We start from the raw sequence: 17933 nt of genomic DNA, 5'->3' as shown, positions 1-17933 counted from the left end.
ATTGTCTACTGCAGAAAGGAACTATGATATTGGCAACAGGGAACTTTTGGCTATTAAGTTGGCTTTTGAGGAGTGGCGTCATTTTTTGGAGGGGGCGGTTCATCCCGTCACGGTGATTACTGATCACAAAAACTTATTATATCTGGAGTCTGCTAAACGTCTCACCCCTAGACAGGCTCGGTGGTCGTTATTTTTTACTAGGTTTAATTTTGTAATAACCTATCGCCCGGGGGCAAAAAATACTAAGGCGGATGCATTGTCTCAAAGTTTTCCTGGAGGGGGTGATGTTGAGGTACCAGAGCCCATTTTGCAAAAGGGGGTGGTGGTCTCTGCATTACACTCAGGTTTAGAGGGGAGGGTGTTGGAAGCTCAGGGGGACGCCCTGGCCTCCTGCCCCTCGGGTAAACTGTTTGTGCCAGAAAATTTACGCCTGGAGATACTAAAAGAACACCATAACTCCACACTGGCAGGACACCCAGGTAGTAGGGCAACCTCTGAATTAGTGTCTCGTCGGTTCTGGTGGCCTAAGTGGCGACAGGAGGTGTTGAATTTTGTGTCTGCATGTGCTACCTGTGCTCGTTCTAAGGTAGATCATACTCGTCCGGCAGGGCGTCTTTTACCTCTAGCCATCCCCAACAGGCCTTGGACGCACCTATCAATGGATTTCATTACGGATCTACCAGTATCAGCGGGGAAAACTGTTATTCTTGTAGTTGTTGACAGATTCAGTAAAATGGTGCACTTTATTGCTCTTGCCGCATTGCCTAATGCTAACACACTGGCTCAGGTTTTTATTGACCACATCGTGAAGCTTCACGGGGTCCCTTCCGATATTGTTTCGGATCGTGGTACCCAATTCGTTTCTAAATTTTGGAAAGCTTTTTGTTCTCGTTTAGGGGTTCATCTGTCGTTTTCTTCATCTTTCCATCCACAGTCCAACGGTCAGACTGAACGTACCAATCAAAACCTAGAGACATATTTGAGATGCTTTGTTTCCGAAAAACAGGAGGAATGGTCATCTTATTTATCGTTAGCCGAGTTTGCCATTAATAATCGTCGTCAAGAATCCACCGATAAGTCACCATTTTTTGGTGCGTATGGTTTCCATCCTCAGTTTTGTACGTTTAGTGAGGGGGGGCCGTCTGGGATTCCCGAGGAGGAACGATTTGCGTCTTCACTTTCTTCAGTGTGGCAGAGTGTGCAAGAAAGTTTGAAGAGAATGGGTGGTAGATACAAACGTGTGGCTGATAGGAGGCGCTCTGAAGGTCCGGACCTTGGGGTGAATGACTTGGTGTGGTTGTCTACCAGAAATATCAAGTTGAAGGTTCCCTCGTGGAAATTAGGTCCGAGATTTATTGGTCCTTATAGGGTAATTAAGATCATTAACCCGGTGGATTTTCGTCTGGAGCTACCTCAGACTCTAAGGATCCATAATGTCTTCCACAGATCTCTGCTTAAGAGATATGTAGAACCTCCTGAACCATTGCCACTACCGCCTCCACCGGTGGTTGTTGATGGCAGTCTGGAGTTTCAGGTAGAAAAGATTGTTGACTCACGATATGTTCGCCGCTCTCTTCAGTACCTGGTGCACTGGAGAGGTTATGGTTCCGAAGAGAGAATGTGGGTTCCAGCTTCAGAGATAAAAGCGGACAGACTCATTCGGGCTTTTCATAGCTCCCATCCGGAGAGGCCTGGTCTTGAGGGTCCGGTGGCCCCTCGTAGAAAGGGGGGTACTGTCACGACTGTGACTGATCCAGACAGGTCTGGGAGGAGAAGGTCACAGCGACTTGCTACTCGCGATAGCTTGGGAGTTTGCTCCATGGTTCAGGGTATGTCATCCGGGTTTTGCCTTGTGAACCTTTTTGTCCTGACTGGGAGTTTGTAGGAATCCTTCTCAGGTGAGTCCTGTCTGCCACTCCCAGCTACTATATTAGTTTCACTTTCACTTGCAGTCATTGCCAGATATAGTCCTTACTTCCAGTTCTATTCTGACCTTTGAAGGAGATCGTTTGATGGTGTTGCTGTGGAGCTCTTATCTGGCGTGGACTGTCGTGATTGGGATCGCCTTCTCTGCTCGTGACTGGATAAGTCTATCTCTGCTATAGTTTGTTTGTTGCTGTCTTCCCCTGCTGTTCTCCTAGACATTAGTGATGGTGACTAGTGCTACCATCGGCCTTTCCCCACTCTAGGCTTGTTAGGGTGACTGAGGGTTTAGGCATCCTGCTCGCCGCACGGGTTCACACCCCGTCTAGGGTATCAGGGCAGACAGGTGCCAGCTTAGGGTTAGTCAGGGGTGGCCATACTATTCCCATCCGTAGATAAGGGTCCCCCTTCCCCTCCGTCTGGTGCGACACGACTGCTGCTAGGATAGCGGTCGTGACAAGTGCACTACAGACGGAGCGCACTAATCAGAATCTGGAGACTTACTTGAGATGTTTTGTTTCAGAGAATCAGGGACAGTGGTCTTCATTTTTGTCGTTAGCTGAGTTTGCTATAAATAACTGTAGACAGGAATCCACTGATAAGTCGCCGTTTTTTGGGGCATATGGGTTCCATCCACAGTTTGGTACATTTTCTGGTGCTCATAATTCCGGCATTCCTGAGGAGGAACGATTTTCCTCTTCTTTGTCTTCTATTTGGCGGAAAATCCAAAATAACCTGGAAAAGATGGGCAACAGGTATAAGCGTGCGGCTGACAGGAGGCGTATGAGTGGTCCGGACCTGAGAGTGGGTGATTCTGTGTGGCTGTCTACAAGAAAAATTAAACTTAAGGTACCTTCTTGGAAGTTGGGACCAAGATTTATTGGTCCATATAAGACCCCTGCCATTGTTAATCCTGTAGCCTTCCTTCTTGAACTTCCTCAGGCATTGAAAATCCATAACGTATTTCATAAATCGTTGTTAAAGAAATGTGTTGAACTGTCCTCCTTGCCTCCCGCTCCTGTCATGGTGGACGGCAATTTAGATTTTCAGATAAGCAGGATTGTGGACTCCCGAGTTCTCCGGAGATCCCTCCAGTATCTCGTTCATTGGAGAGGGTACGGCCCAGAGGAGAGGATGTGGGTTCCAGCGACCGATGTTAATGCTAGCCGTCTGGTGAGAGCATTCCACAGAGCTCATCCTGATAAGGTCGGTCCTGGGTGCCCGGAGGTCACCCGTAGAAGGGGGGGGTACTGTCATGCCGGTGACAGGTTTGAGAAGGTCTGAAAGAATTTCTGCACATTAGTTATCTGACAGCCTCTTTTGGTTTCACTTTGTCTGTGTGTTGCTAGTATGTCCACACCCCCTGTTCAGGTGTGGATCATGTGACCTTCACCTCCCCCTATTTAGTCTGACTTTACCCATAACTCCTTCCTCTGGATAGCTTAATTTGGTTTTTGGAAGAGCTGGAGTGTGGTTCATGGTGAAGTCCTGTTCGTCCATCATCCATCAGCCTCAGAAGTTAAGTGTTCCGCTTGTTGTGTTTTGTATTCACCCCACCTTTGTTGTTTACTAGGCCTCAGCGAGACGCTGGTTCCTTCACCAGGGAAGGAGTGGGTTGTCTCTGCCCGGTCATTACTATTAGGGCAACTGAGGGCCACCAGGGTTTTCTAGGTTCCTGTGTATGGGCATCTCTATCATCGAGAGGTGCCCATACGGATAGGAGTTAGGGCCAGAAGCAGGGTTTTATAGGTGGTGACCCTTTTCCTTCCCTAGCGGTGAGGCCTAGTGTCTTTTCCCTTCCTTCTTGTTGTCCTTTGGTGTTCTCCCCTACAACATCCGTGACAGGTGGGCAGAGACTCTGATACTATAAGGGTCCATTCACACGTCCGTATGTGTTTTGCGGATCCGCAAAACACGGACATCGGCAATGTGCGGTCCGCATTTTGCGGACCGCACATCGCCGGCACTCTTATAGAAAATGCCTTTTCTTGTCCACAATTGCGAACAAGAATAGGACATGTTCTATTTTTTATTAAACTTTATTGATATAGAGGTTGTGCCTCAAGAATACTGAGTGGATATAACCGATGAACAGTATGTGTAGCGAGCAGAGGGCATATCCATTATAATGTGATCTACAGTAAGGACTTTATCTGTCACCCTCAGATTTGATGGAAAGAATAGAACTTGTAAAGTTATACTTCCCATCAAAAGGACGATACCTGACCTTAATGGTGCAGTATTTCGTTGTGTCTATTATAATGAAAGTTAAAATAAATTCAAACCCAATTGAACTTACTATTAAGACGTTTATTGATCAAATAAGTGAAATATGTTAAATGGTGAAATATAATATAGTATAAAATTGTTGATTTCTAGCGATAATCTGTTTTCCCTTAGTCCTAACAGCAGCACAATAATGGGGTGATTTAGCCATGTATCTACCATGTAAAGAAGTAACATATTTAGGGAGGGAAGCTGGTGCTGCTGTTAGGACTAAGTGAAAACAGATTCACGTTAGAAATCAATAATTCATTTATATCCTAACCAGCAGCACAATAATGAGGAACTAACAATATGTATCCCTTGTGTGGCGCAACTCAAATAGACCGCCACAGATTCAAATCAAAGTTTTCCATTGATTGGAATCTGTGATGGAGGCCCTGAACACAGTCTCCAACACAGATGTGGACATAACCTTACTTCAGTCCTCTTTCCTATTAAAATAACTGAAAGGGTTGTCCAAGATTTTACTATTGATGGCCTATCCTCAGGATAGGCCATTAATGTATTTGATATCATATCAGTGACGAGAACGGACTACCCAGTGGACAGAGCTGTGCGTAGTAGTGTAACTAGAAATGACTGGTACCCACAGCAAATTTTTGAATGGAGCCCCCCCCCCCTTCCCCAGTAACTTCTTCACAACCCCCTCCTTTCATGCATCCCCACTTTTGTGGTTAGTAAAGATCGCTCTCTCAGACCAGGCTTGGCAGCTGCTCCATCTGTTTACTACACTGTATATACTGTCCCTGTATATAATGTAATTGTATAATACTGTTGAGAGGACCCCGATAATACAATATTTTAGTCCTCCTCCAGGGTGGACTTCTTCTGAGTCCAGGCCCCAAAGCAGCCGCTGCCCCTGCTTTTCCTATAGCTACGCCCCAGGCTGTGTGGTTCTGCTGCCAACTTCCAGCGCTACTTGGGAACAGCTGATCAATGGAGGTGTGGGACCCCTGCAGATCAGAGATTAATGGGAGGATAGGCCTTTAACAGTAAATTCCTGGAAATCCCATTAATAGGAGAAATTTAACATCATAATTGATTTAAACATTGTAATTGGTTCACACAGTATTGTCATTAGACATAAGGCTTATTTGATTAATTATTATGGGGGGTAATTTATCAAGCCCTGCACTCCAGATTTAAGGCTTCAGAATGCTGCAAAATTTTGCATTTTCACATCACTCACTCCAGTTTAGAAAAGAGGGTGGGGAAGTGGTCGTGGTTAGCCTATCAAGTTGAGTTAAGCCAGATTTATTAACTGGAACTATTTTAAAAGTCGCAATAATTGCTGCAATTTTTCTCCAGTAAGGAGGGGGTGTAAAAAGTGGAGTAACACCTCCAGACAAAAGTGATGTGATAAATTTCCCCTTGTGTTCCTTCTGTTTCCTGTTTATATTATATTGTATATAACAATCTAATATCCTCTTTACGGTCTTCTCTGTCTAGGGGTTTATATCACAAAAATCCCCTCCCTTATTTAAGGTGTTAGGTAAGAAAATCCAAGAGTCCTGCTCATCTGACTGTATGAGTCCAACATATTTCAAATGGCGGTCCTGCTTGATCTGAAAACAAAGAAAAGCTGAAAATATCAAGTTAGATAATCAAAAAATTAGAATCTAAAACATATCCTTTGATTCTCATCCTATTGTAGAAAGCCTGATTCCTTGATCTCTTCCCTGTGTCTCCCAGGATCCAGATTCAGGAGGAGGCCCTTTTGTGCAGGGTGTGATCCTATGCAGAAAGGCTCTTCGGAAGCTGCGGGATGTCAGGTTGTAGAGCAGAGGTGTAAGACAAGCACTGAGGTAGTAGAAACTATTAGTAATGGGCTGCAAGGTGATATAAGACTGGTAATAGGTCTCTGTCCATTGATCTTTACTCCGCAATACAGTCATGAGCCTTCTGGATTGGAATGGTAGCCAGCACACAGCTAGCACGGCTACGATACAGCCTGGAATGAGAGAGTTGGGATTATATCAGATGTATACAAAAACAGTCTCTGTGCATAATCCCTATGTTTTTCCATATAGAAAACCAATCACACACATACAAATAAAAAATATACAAAAAAGTATGCTATTTCTGGGCTTAGGAGTCATGTGGGCGGTCCTATCAGTGACAACCTTCTCTATATGCTTACAAATTCAGGCTTACCTGTCAATCAGTGGCTCACCCATCTGTAGTGACCCCCTGAGGAGCTGATGCAGAGAATGGGAGTGGTAGTAGACCTGATGAAGTGTTGTGTTACGGTGTATTCCCTCAGGCTGCTGCTCCCTGGGGATGGGTGCAGTGGAAATGTAGTACAGTGATCCCACAAGATACAATGGCCTCAGGATACAATATTTTCAACATACAATGGTCTTTTCTGACCCATCGTAAGTTGAAACCACACTCAACATACAATGTCTCAGACTCAGAGCCATCTAATCAAGGCCACTTGTCTGGTAAAATAGCTGGATTAGTTGCTAGTTAGCAGCTATTCCTGACGTTTATATACACTCACCTAAAGAATTATTAGGAACACCTGTTCTATTTCTCATTAATGCAATTATCTAGTCAACCAATCACATGGCAGTTGCTTCAATGGCCAAGACAATCTCCTGAACACCAAACTGAATGTCAGAATGGAAAAGAAAGGTGATTTAAGCAATTTTGAGCGTGGCATGGTTGTTGGTGCCAGAAGGGCTGGTCTGAGTATTTCACAATCTGCTCAGTTACTGGGATTTTCACGCACAACCATTTCTAGGGTTTACAAAGAATGGTGTGAAAAAAGAAAAACATCCAGTATGCGGCAGTCCTGTGGGCAAAAATGCCTTGTGGATGCTAGAGGTCAGAGGAGAATGGGCCGACTGATAGAAGAGCAACGATGACTGAAATAACCACTCGTTACAACCGAGGTATGCAGCAAAGCATTTGTGAAGCCACAAAACGCCCAACCTTGAGACAGATGGGCTACAACAGCAGAAGACCCCACCGGGTACCACTCATCTCCACTACAAATAGGAAGAAGAGGCTACAATTTGCACGAGCTCACCAAAATTGGACTGTTGAAGACTGGAAAAATGTTGCCTGGTCTGATGAGTCTCGATTTCTGTTGAGACATTCAAATGGTAGAGTCCGAATTTGGCGTAAACAGAATGAGAACATGTATCCATCCTCTGATGGCTACTTCCAGCAGGATAATGCACCATGTCACAAAGCTCGAATCATTTCAAATTGGTTTCTTCAACATGACAATGAGTTCACTGTACTAAAATGGCCCCCACAGTCACCAGATCTCAAACCAATAGAGCATCTTTGGGATGTGGTGGAACGGGAGCTTCGTGCCCTGGATGTGCATCCCTCAAATCTCCATCAACTGCAAGATGCTATCCTATCAATATGGGCCAACATTTCTAAAGAATGCTATCAGCACCTTGTTGAATCAATGCCACGTAGAATTAAGGCCGTTCTGAAGGCAAAAGGGGGTCCAACACCGTATTAGTATGGTGTTCCTAATAATTCTTTAGGTGAGTGTCTAAGGACTTGTTTTATCTGTCCTAGTTATCTGCTTATTTTTCTTAAATCTTCATTTTCTCTTATCTTGGATGACATTTTGGGGCTTTTGGAACTGATTACTCAACTTAAAAATGGTTTCAACATACAATGGTCGTCCTGGAACCAATTAATATTGTATCTTGAGGGACCACTGTATTGAAGAATAAGGTCAGACGTGAACGAATAAGAGTCTGACCAGGTGGGCAGGAAGATACTGGAAAATCCTAGATATAGAACATTCCAGCTGTTTCTATTAATCTTTTAAAAGATAAACTGAACTGGAAAATGCTAGAAACCAGGAGTAACAACCAATCAGAATTGGCCAAGCCATATTCTAGAAAATTCTAGAACTGTCTTTTAAACAAAAAAAAAATCTGTGATTTGAGACCCAAGACACAGAAGAGAGGAGAGAGAAGAAGGAAGCTGGAGGAGCTGGGAGGAACCTGGGGATGGTAGCTGGTGGAGCCAGATGAGAGACTGGTGGAGAGACCTAAGTGTCCATGGGGTGGTAACTATATACTGTAAGGTTTTAAGAATTTTGTTGTTGAGTCACCAAATTGTCTTGTTGTAAGGAACATTCATATTGTAAGCTTGTAGTTGTAACTATTGCTGTTTATAACTCTTTCTGTATGTATTTATATATTTCTTCCATTATATCTCCATATACTTTTCAATAATAATAACTGTAACATCATATTTCCACATTAAACCATATACCTTTTTATATATGCTCCCAACCTTTGATTAAGACCAAATAAGAGGGTGTATTATACAGTATATACTATATATTGATATATACTAATTTCTTACATCTGGCACCAGTAAAGGATGTATGGAGGCAGGTTGGATAGCTGAAACTTAGCACTTGTGGGTATAGGTGTCCACTATGATGTCTAGACTTGGATTGTAACTAGCCTAGTAGTAGTCTTGGGTGATAGGTGTCTGAGCCATAGTCCCTCACCTTACAGCAGTGTCATTTATGCAGGTTTTCAGCCTGTCACTCTGCTGTCTTGTCTCTCAAGTATGTTCTTGAGCCTGAATCAAATTGTTCTTCCTGGAGAACCTCTAATTCAAGGTGAAAAGCTGACTGAAAACCTGTCAGCGCCTTGCCTTGCATTCGCTGTCTCCATCTTCCAGTCCCCACACTGTTTACATCTGGTGGTGCATAGGAATAGTCACGTGCACCACTCCAGCCAATGACTGGCTTCATCGGGGATGTGCTGCTTGGGGCCGCATCACTGCTGAGGCCAGTCATTGCCTAAAGCAGTGCATTTAACCATGCCCATGCACCACCGTATGTAAATAGAGCGAAGAGTGGAAGATGGAGACAGTGGAGGCTCCGCAGAGGACAGGAGCAGCAGGGAGCAGTTCTTTTAAACTGTTCTGCAGTTCTCTTAAACCGATGATCTATCCTCTGGATAAATCATCAGCATCTGATCAGCAAGGATCCGACACCAGTGACCCCTGACGATCAGGAGCGCCGCTGCCTTCTCTTGGTCTCCCTCAGGCCCAGTGACGTCGCGACTAGTATCACTGGCCTGGGCCAAGCTCTGTTCACTTGAATGGAACTTAGCCGCACCCAGGCCAGTGATAATAGTCGTGACGTCACTGGGCCTGCGGTAAACAGTGAGAAGTCCGCGGCGCTACTGCCAGCACCGCTGCCTTCTCAAACAGCTGATCAGCGGGGGTCCCAGGTGTCCAGAGGGTAGATCATCAGTTTAAAAGAACTGCAGAACCCCTTTATGTATGAATCTACTGTTTCTGCGGATAGGCTGCCAGCGCTTGCTAAAAAAAATCCATTATAACTGGGAAAACCCCTTTTCGGGTTTAAGTTAATTTAACCCTATCCGCACTATGCAGTAAATGTACAGCATGGCAAGTTTTACATTAACACACCATGCCGTACAGTTATCGCACAGTGATGGTACTGGCTCAAGAACTGGGCCGCTGCTGTCAGCAGCAGATGTCAGCTGTAATATACAGCTGACACCCTGCTCCAACAGCCACGATTGGAGCTAGCTCCGATGCCATTTAACTACTTAGATGACGTGGTGAGTAGCAGCCTCTGCATCTAAGTGGTTTACGGAGGGAAGGAACTCCCTCTCTACCCCATCAGGCCTCCCGTGACACTATCACAGGGTCCTAATGGATGCTATGGCAGCCAGAGGTCTTACAAATGCCTTCAGGTCTGCCATGTACAGAAGCCTATCAGGCCCTGTCTGAAGCAGGGTCTGATAGGTTAAGTGTCAGAGCTAAACTGACAGGTACAATACACTGCAATAGATAATTATGTCATAGTTATCGTAGTGTTTTGTACTGGATTCTCTAGGCAATGGTGAGCCAGTGAAGGGATTGCTAGAGAGAAGAGACAGAGTAGTAATGGGAGGAGAGGGGGATTAGCCAGGCAGCAGAGTTGAAGATAGATTGGAGGGACACGAGAGTACTAGATAGGAGGCCGAACAGGAGGATGTCACAATAGTCTAGGCGGGAAATGATGAAGCCATGTACAGAGGGGTGGAATGGCCATAGACCTTACAGAGAAATTTCCCAGTGGGCCGATGCCCAGGGGGCTGTCAAAACCCTCCTGAAGGCCGCCATTGTGATGCTCTCAGCATGAATTAATGCTAGGAGCATCTGGTACAGAAAAAGTACTCTCCTGCATTCAACTGTATTGCTGTGCTCAGGACAGTGATAGTGTTGAATGCTGCAGTGGGGGTGGCAGTATTTTGTGCTGTACTGTGTATTTGGTTCTGCTGGGTCAGTATTTTATGCTGCACTACAGTATTGCTGGCCCTGCCTACTTCGTATAGGTATACTCGAGTATAGTTATACTCTAGTTTATAACAGGTTTGATGCTTATACATACTGACACACGGGCATAGGGCATTCCTCCAGTACCAAAGATGGCGTTCTGAAAACAAGATGGATACTGGGCATGCGCTGTAACACATTGAGGCTGCATTGAAGGACATCTTGATGACGTAATGACGCTGGCAAGCTTTGATGATGCTGGAAGTCCCATTGGTCCCTGATTGGTGTAATGCCGCGCCTTCGCATTGATGCGCACACAACGCCGAACAGCCGCATGGAATATGCCTCCAGCTGATGTCTGGTATGTCCACACGATTGTCTCCCTGCTCCGCCCCTTGTTTTCGCACACACCGGACACACGCATCGATTAGTCCTATGTGCCCGATCGATGGGTCTGTCCTTATGGACATGTGTGTTCCTTTCTTTTGCCTTATTACTTATTGTTCTGTTTTTATTTTATTTTCACTTGTCATTGCTGCACTGACATTTTTTCTGAACACACCCAGTGTGGGGTGTGTCTTTATGACTTGTTCACTAATTGACTCACATATAAAATTGTCCTCATTCACATTGTATCTCTGCTTGAAAAAGGCTCATTCTAGAGCCGAAACGTTGCACCGGATGGTTGAATAAAGGAATCACAATTTTTTCATCTGACTGGAGTGCCGTCCATTTTCTGGATTTATTTGTGGGGTAAGAAGTCGATTCCCTAGGAACGTGCACCCAACTTTCTCTGTTTATAGCCAGTGCCGCCATTTTTCTTATATATATATATATATATATATATATATATATATATATATATATATACACATATGAAACAAAAAAGAAAAGGGGGCAGCACTCTTAAAAAGAAAATCCTTTATTCGCCCATGTGGTAACAGCTGTTATCATATGGGTGAATAAAGGACTTTAGTTTTCAAAGTGCTGCCCTCTTTTCTTTTTTGTATTTTGGGTTATAGATTCCCTTGGGCTTGCACCTGCTCGTTTTGTTTTAGTGCCAGTGCTGCCATTTTTTGTTTATATATATATATATATATATATATATATATATATAAAACTATGGGGCCTTTTACTCATGGGATGATGATTGGCTGTAACGAACGGATCGGATCTTTTATGCCGGCCTAAAAGTGATCTTAGATCGGCAGTACATTGCCTCATTTAAAGAGATGATGTGTGGCTGACAATATGCAAACAATATGGGGGACAGACAGTTAAAATAGCAATCAGTCGTTCCCCATTCAGTCAGGATTGGGCTGTGTATAAACGAGCGCAGATCTGCTTGTATGTCACTGATCAGCGCTCCATCACGGCTAAAATGCTGGTGTAAAAGGACCCCTAGGTTACCTGCAAAGCAAATGGTTGATTACAGCATACACATTAGATTACATGTGTAATATGAGCTGACAGTATAACAAAAGGCACAGGAAAAAATACAGGTACAAGCTTCTTACTAAAAATCTCCAAGTGCTTCTGAAATGTTATAATGAGTTTTTGTGTACATGTCAAATGAACTGTGACGGCAACATTTCTCCTCTACCAAATTTGACCATCGCTGTTTTTGACATAGAGGTAAAGAACAAGCCGAGGACGACATGCATGTATAATTTATTCAACCCATTGTCTTTCCTATAATAGAGGAGGGAGTGCTGTACATGGACAAAATAAAAGGTCACTATTTTGTCACATCTAAATATATTTACTTTATGCTGTAGGTCAATCACAAAACATAGTATTGTAAATGGAACACATAAAAATGCTAGATAACCATATACAGTACGTGTAAGACATCTGATACAATTTTGTCGGTATCTGACTCTCAGGATATTAACTTAGACTTCCTTATAACATACAATAGATCTAATTAAGCTTCATATGTTGTGGAAGGTAAAAAAAACATTGCACAGACCATATGAAACCTTAGATTTCTCCATTTCTCCTGTTCTCGCATCTCTGTGTCTAGCTTTCCACGCATTGATGGGGAGATTTATCAAAAACAGTGGAGAAGTTACCCAAAGCAACCAATGCCAGTTCATTTTTCAACTTACCTAGTAGTTGGGCATTTTGCCTGCGGACAGCCACATGTCCACCACAGAACCTGCCCAATAGTTGTATGGATCCATTAGGTCCTGTAATTACCAGACTGTCACTCCTGTTCCCCCGCAGAGTTCTCCTGATGTTCCAGCAGGTTATGGCCACTGCCAACAACACACCCAGGTACGTAAGGAAGGATGCCCAAACACTGGCCTTGAAGAGCCCTATCCATGGGCTAAGTGGTGTACACACTGATACTTGCTTTTTTTCAACTGCCTTAATGGTGATGTTTTCCAAGCCTATGGAAAAAAGCACAGGAAGACCAGCAAGCAGGGACGCTATCCACAGCAAACAAATCCGTAAGCGCACCTTTGAGGACTGATGCACGTGAAGACTCAAAGGTTGACAGGTTGCACGGTGCCGATCATAGCTCAAAGACAGTACATTAAAAATGGCAGCATAGCAAAGCACTTCCCATAGGTAATAGAAGCCAGAGCACCCAGCAGCTCCCAGCGGCCAAGGAAAAGGACTCCAGATACTACAATACAGCTCAGTTGGTATACCCAGTGCCAGCTGTAAGATGTCACAACATGCCAGGCTGCATATGTGGTGAATAAGTGAGGTTTGAACGCTTCGTCCATGACGGATGCTCCTCAGAACCCTTATGACTAAAGTGTTACCAAAAATTCCAGCTAATAGTAGAAGGAGGTAAGCCAAAGACACTAAAGACTTGGCACAAACACCAAGCTTGACTGGGGTCTCAGGGGTAGCAGTCACAGGGGGCATGGGTACAACAAGGTCAGGTATGGCAGTACATGCATTAAATGCAATCGCTTCTTTATAATGGGATTGCATAGAGGATTCCATAAATGATATATCCCTTAAATGTTGGTTACGTATGTGCAGGCCAATACTCAGTGGGCCCCATAAATAAAAGAGGAGCCACACATGCTCATCCTCATATTTTCTTGCAGTTCTCTTACATGATTCATCCTAAATGGATCGGCAGCAATGTCTCGGTATAGACGAAGATATATTTCCGTGCTCCTCTTGCTGTCAGTAGTATCTTATGATGAAACAAAATGTGTCATCAAAGTCTATAGGATAGCTTGTTCCTTCATCATCAATCCAACCTCTTCTGTTCCATGCTGCTTGACATCTCCTCGCTTTTTCGCTCCTCCTCAGTCATTTTACTTCTTGAGATGTCAAACATGTCTCCTTTCCTTTCATTTATTTTCATTCTGACACCCTCCATCCCTCCCATCTTCTTACTTCAGAGAGGACATGACAGGATGTTAGTGTTAGGAGTGTCAGAACGCGAAGATGCTCGCGAGGTCACAGATTTTAGGGAAGGGTCTGTGGGTGGCTTGTGGCCAGGGGTGCCTCTTGATGTACTGAAGCATGGGTTGAAAGCTTAGCAGCGACAATGCAGATGGTTTGTATTGGGTTCTCTAATTAGAAACTTATCTGAGAGCCGCTCTGCCTCAAAGAAGCAGATATCGCAATGCTATGCCGTCAGTAAAAAGACTGTTCTATGGTCAAAAGCAGATAATATTTACAGTGTCGGGAAGCAGGGTTTGGGGCATCTCTACTGCTATTAACCATTATTCGTTTGAAATGCTCTGTTTCTAACAATCATAAACTCATATGGGACATGTTCTGTAACAAAGTTAAGATATTTGTGACTATTTTGGGGATAAGAATTGTATTTAGATGGCCCAAATGAGCAGGCAATTATCAGTTCCTTACCGATAACTGCCTGCTCGTCAGTGGAGGTGAAGAGCTGCATTTACTGCCATCACTCGACAGATTCATTGTTTCTGGGCAGCAGATCCCTGTTCACACAGCACAATCTGCTGCCCAGAAACAATGATCTAGGTGTCCACAAAAAAAAACATAGATCATTTACTATCAGATATATGCCAGTTTTCTGGCATAAATCTGTCGCAATCTGCGACTTTTCCCCGCTCATGCCAGGTCTAAGAAAGGTTGCGTGGCTTGGGTGGGGAAGCGGGCGGGCCGGCATGGCCCATCTCATTTATAATTTTCTATGCCTGTTTTAGGCGTAGAAGATGTTCTAAATCTAAGCCAGCAAGGAACCTGGCATAGATTTAGACTGGTGGTGAGTGTGTAGAAGATGTTCTAAATCTATGCCAGCAAGGAACCTGGCGTAGATTTAGACTGGCGGTGGATGCGCCGAAGTTATATAAAGACTGGCGCCTCTACATATCTTTGGCGGATCCACCGCCAGTGCACGGGTTATTAAGACTAAAACGTGTCTAAAACGCCGGTCTTAATAAATGACCACTATAATTTCACCCTATGAATGAGCATTTCACTTGTTCATCGGGTGATCTACAGCACCTTTACAAAGGCTGATTATCGGGAACTACTGAGAGATTAATTATTTTTGGGCAGGTTACCATTTCTTGTTTGAGAATGTTAAAGTGTCCCTGTATAGAGGAATTGTGAATGAACTTACAACTCCAATCAAGAAGATGGACAGGACTACCACAGCTGGGCTCCACCTTCTTCATAAGCCGCTGAGCAGGTCTGTGGTATGTATGACTTTAGTTATCACCCAATGCTTGACTGTGGACCTTAGCTGGGGTGGGGGTGAGGGAATGGACTCAGCACAAGGGTGTATGCAGGTTCCAAACTTTCTTCATGCAGTCACCACATAGGGGAGCTCAGTGCATAGGAATTTATACAGTTACTATTGAAATCAATGAAAGCTGTAGAATCCTTATGCACTGAGACCTACCTAGTGGCAGCTGAAAATGCAGTGGATCTACAGTACGTTGGGATTAGGAAAAGCAGTTCAGTTCTGGCCCCTCTCCCTCCTGGCCCTATAGCAGTCTTGTGGTCTGCTTCAATGATAGGTATGCCACTGTCCCTGGTGACACTCTGTTCTGAAGAGCAGGAGCAAAACCTGTAAGTTTGGGTAAGAAGACCACTCAACTTTCCTACCTAGCCAATGGAGCTTCATACAAAGCCTGCAAACCTAGACAAGTTATTAAATGTTAGTAGATGGCTGTTTGCTACATTGCTTGTACTGTAACACGTTTGGCTTCGACACAGGGTGATTGCCCTTTCTGGTTACTACTGGTTGGGTTAACACATGGCAGAGTCTGTGTTATATCTCACTAGAGGACTTTCTCAAAACATATAATGCTCCATTAGAGGAATGTGGTATCATGAACCCTGTGTTTTTGGCAGTATATACTCTGGTTATTCTCTTCATGTTGCTCATTATCAAAATATGTAGTAAAATAAATAGCGAGATAAGAAAAATTGTCTTCCACAGAAACAGCATATATCAAAAGGAACTAAACCTAGAAAATGAGACAATAAGTGAAGACAAGAACTTACCTAATAGGATAGGTAACTAGGAAGGGCTTCGCTAAAGGGGTGGGGTGAAGCATGTCTGCCTCTGTTGCAAACAAGACAGTGGAAGAGGACTGTGCGTCAGCAACAAGTTGCCTCCATGTCTAAAGTTTCTTTTCTGCAAGTTATGTTTCATATACTTTAGCAGAGAAGAGGTCTATATAGGGGAAGAAAAGTGAATAAAAAGTGACTTATATAGACATATATAGAATAAAATTGGATTAAATAAAAGAGCCTGGGCCCACCAGAGGATCCTCTGGTACTCTGGTGGGCCAGTCCGACCCTGAGTGTGACCTTCACAGACCCTGCCTTTTTGCCGTTTTGAAAAGTGGCTGTGCTTGGCATCAAAGTTCATCCTATTCAAGAAATAAGCTGCAATAGCTGGTACAGCCGCTTGTTCGGCTAAGCTGGTATAAACCAGGATGCAGATGCAGGACCCACTGGAGAACCCTGATTAAACCAAGAAGATGGATCCACCAATAACACATTCATAGTTTATACCAAGGATAAGCCATCAATGTTATAGTCCCAGATAGAAAACCACAGAAATAAGATAATAATGCACTTAGTGAAGTAGATGCAAGCATTATACAGTATATGGACAAAGTCCTCACTCTGATATGATAATATCTGAGACACTTAGTCAATATATTTTGATCAAAACACATCTAAGCCCGCCTACCAAGCGCCAAGGTGGTCTCAGGTTAGGCGGGTCCTACGCTAAACCTACCTAAGCCATTGGGCTTCTATGTTCAGGAGCGCAGACGCCGCACATATGGTGTGCTGCTCCTAGTCACCTCCATGTGCATGAAGCAACCAATGGGAGGAGGAGTAAGCACACCTATATGTACCACCTAATCAAGGCGCTCTATTGGATAGGAAGGGCAAAAGTGCGGAGGAATGCTACTCCCAAGATAAAATAGGTGCGCATTCACACTTGAAGGTGCCACTCCCTCAAGCAAATACTACATAGACAAAAAAAATCCACAGAAAAAACTAAGATAAAAATATCCTGCACGATATCATATACAAATGTGCGGATGTCCCTGGCCATATTATTGAAGAAAACTACAGAAATAAGATAATAATGCACTTAGTGAAGTAAATGCAAGCATTATATATGGACAAAGTCCTCACACTGATATGATAATATCTGAGACACTTAGTCAATATATTTTGATCAAAACACATCTAAGCCCGCCTACCAAGCGCCAAGGAGTCCTCATATTAAAAAGACATCAGACTCCTTGTTTGACAGGTTCCCTTTAAAACAAATGTGTCCAAGTCTTCAGTCACTCAGAATTGGACACTGGTCAGTTTGGGGGCAAAGATTCCTGTCTATGACCATGCTGTCTGCATCTTTTGCGGCCCCACTAAAATGAATGGGTCCACATCTTAGGCTATTTTCACACTTGCGGCAGAGTGATCCGGCAAGCAGTTCCGTCGCTGGAACTGCCTACCGGATCCGGCAAAACGTATGCCAACTGAAATTAACCCCTTCCTTAACCCTGGGATTTTCCATTTTCGCTTCCTGCCTTTCAGGACAATTAATATAACAAAAATAAAAACAGGTGCACACTGCGGTCTTACTAACCCTCGTACTGGTGTAAATTTGAGAGATTAGCCAACATATCCTGCTTGGAGGACATGTCTGAGCCCGAGCACCGCGCCAAGGTTTCTCAAGTAGCTCGGGACCTAACGCTAAACCTAGGAGCCAGTGGGCAAATTACAGGAGCGCAAGGTCAAACTCACAGTCAATCTCCCAGTAACCTCCAGCATGAGACCATGCATACAGTGGGAGAAGGGAGAGAGCTCTGAGCCTCACCCAAGACTGGCTGATATAGCCTGGGCCTCACATGTGCACCAGAATGCTGCCTGTGGATGCCCATACGACCCAGGTAGGTTTAGCGTTAGGTCCCGAGCTACTTTAGAAACCTTGGCGCGGTGCTCGG

The 17933-nt window shown here is 44.1% G+C and overlaps 1 protein-coding gene across 1 annotated transcript; it reads right to left on the bottom strand.

The window, feature by feature from the left end:
* Positions 1–5447: 5447 nt before the first annotated feature.
* Positions 5448–13825, bottom strand: LOC121003858 (G-protein coupled receptor 39-like). The gene is made up of 2 exons (XM_040435786.1): positions 12609–13825; positions 5448–6160 (listed from the first exon to the last, which is right to left on the bottom strand). The coding sequence occupies exons 1-2, from the start codon at positions 13459–13461 to the stop codon at positions 5850–5852; spliced, it is 1164 nt and encodes a 387-aa protein (XP_040291720.1). The 5' UTR covers positions 13462–13825; the 3' UTR covers positions 5448–5849.
* Between the last annotated feature and the right edge of the window lie 4108 nt (positions 13826–17933).

This window comes from Bufo bufo, chromosome 6, assembly GCF_905171765.1.
Source record: "Bufo bufo chromosome 6, aBufBuf1.1, whole genome shotgun sequence".
NCBI lineage: Eukaryota > Metazoa > Chordata > Amphibia > Anura > Bufonidae > Bufo > Bufo bufo.
Note: the sequence above shows the minus strand (reverse complement) of the source record. Positions and strands in the feature narration are given on the sequence as shown.

What these genes read in the sequence shown, in the direction of transcription:
- LOC121003858 (XM_040435786.1), bottom strand. Translation starts at nt 13,461, where the DNA reads ATGGAATCCTCTATGCAATCCCATTATAAAGAAGCGATTGCATTTAAT. An exon ending in GCAAAATGCCCAACTACTAG is followed by an intron (nt 6,161 to 12,608) that starts GTAAGTTGAAAA and finishes CTCTCATTCCAG; the next exon opens with GCTGTATCGTAGCCGTGCTA.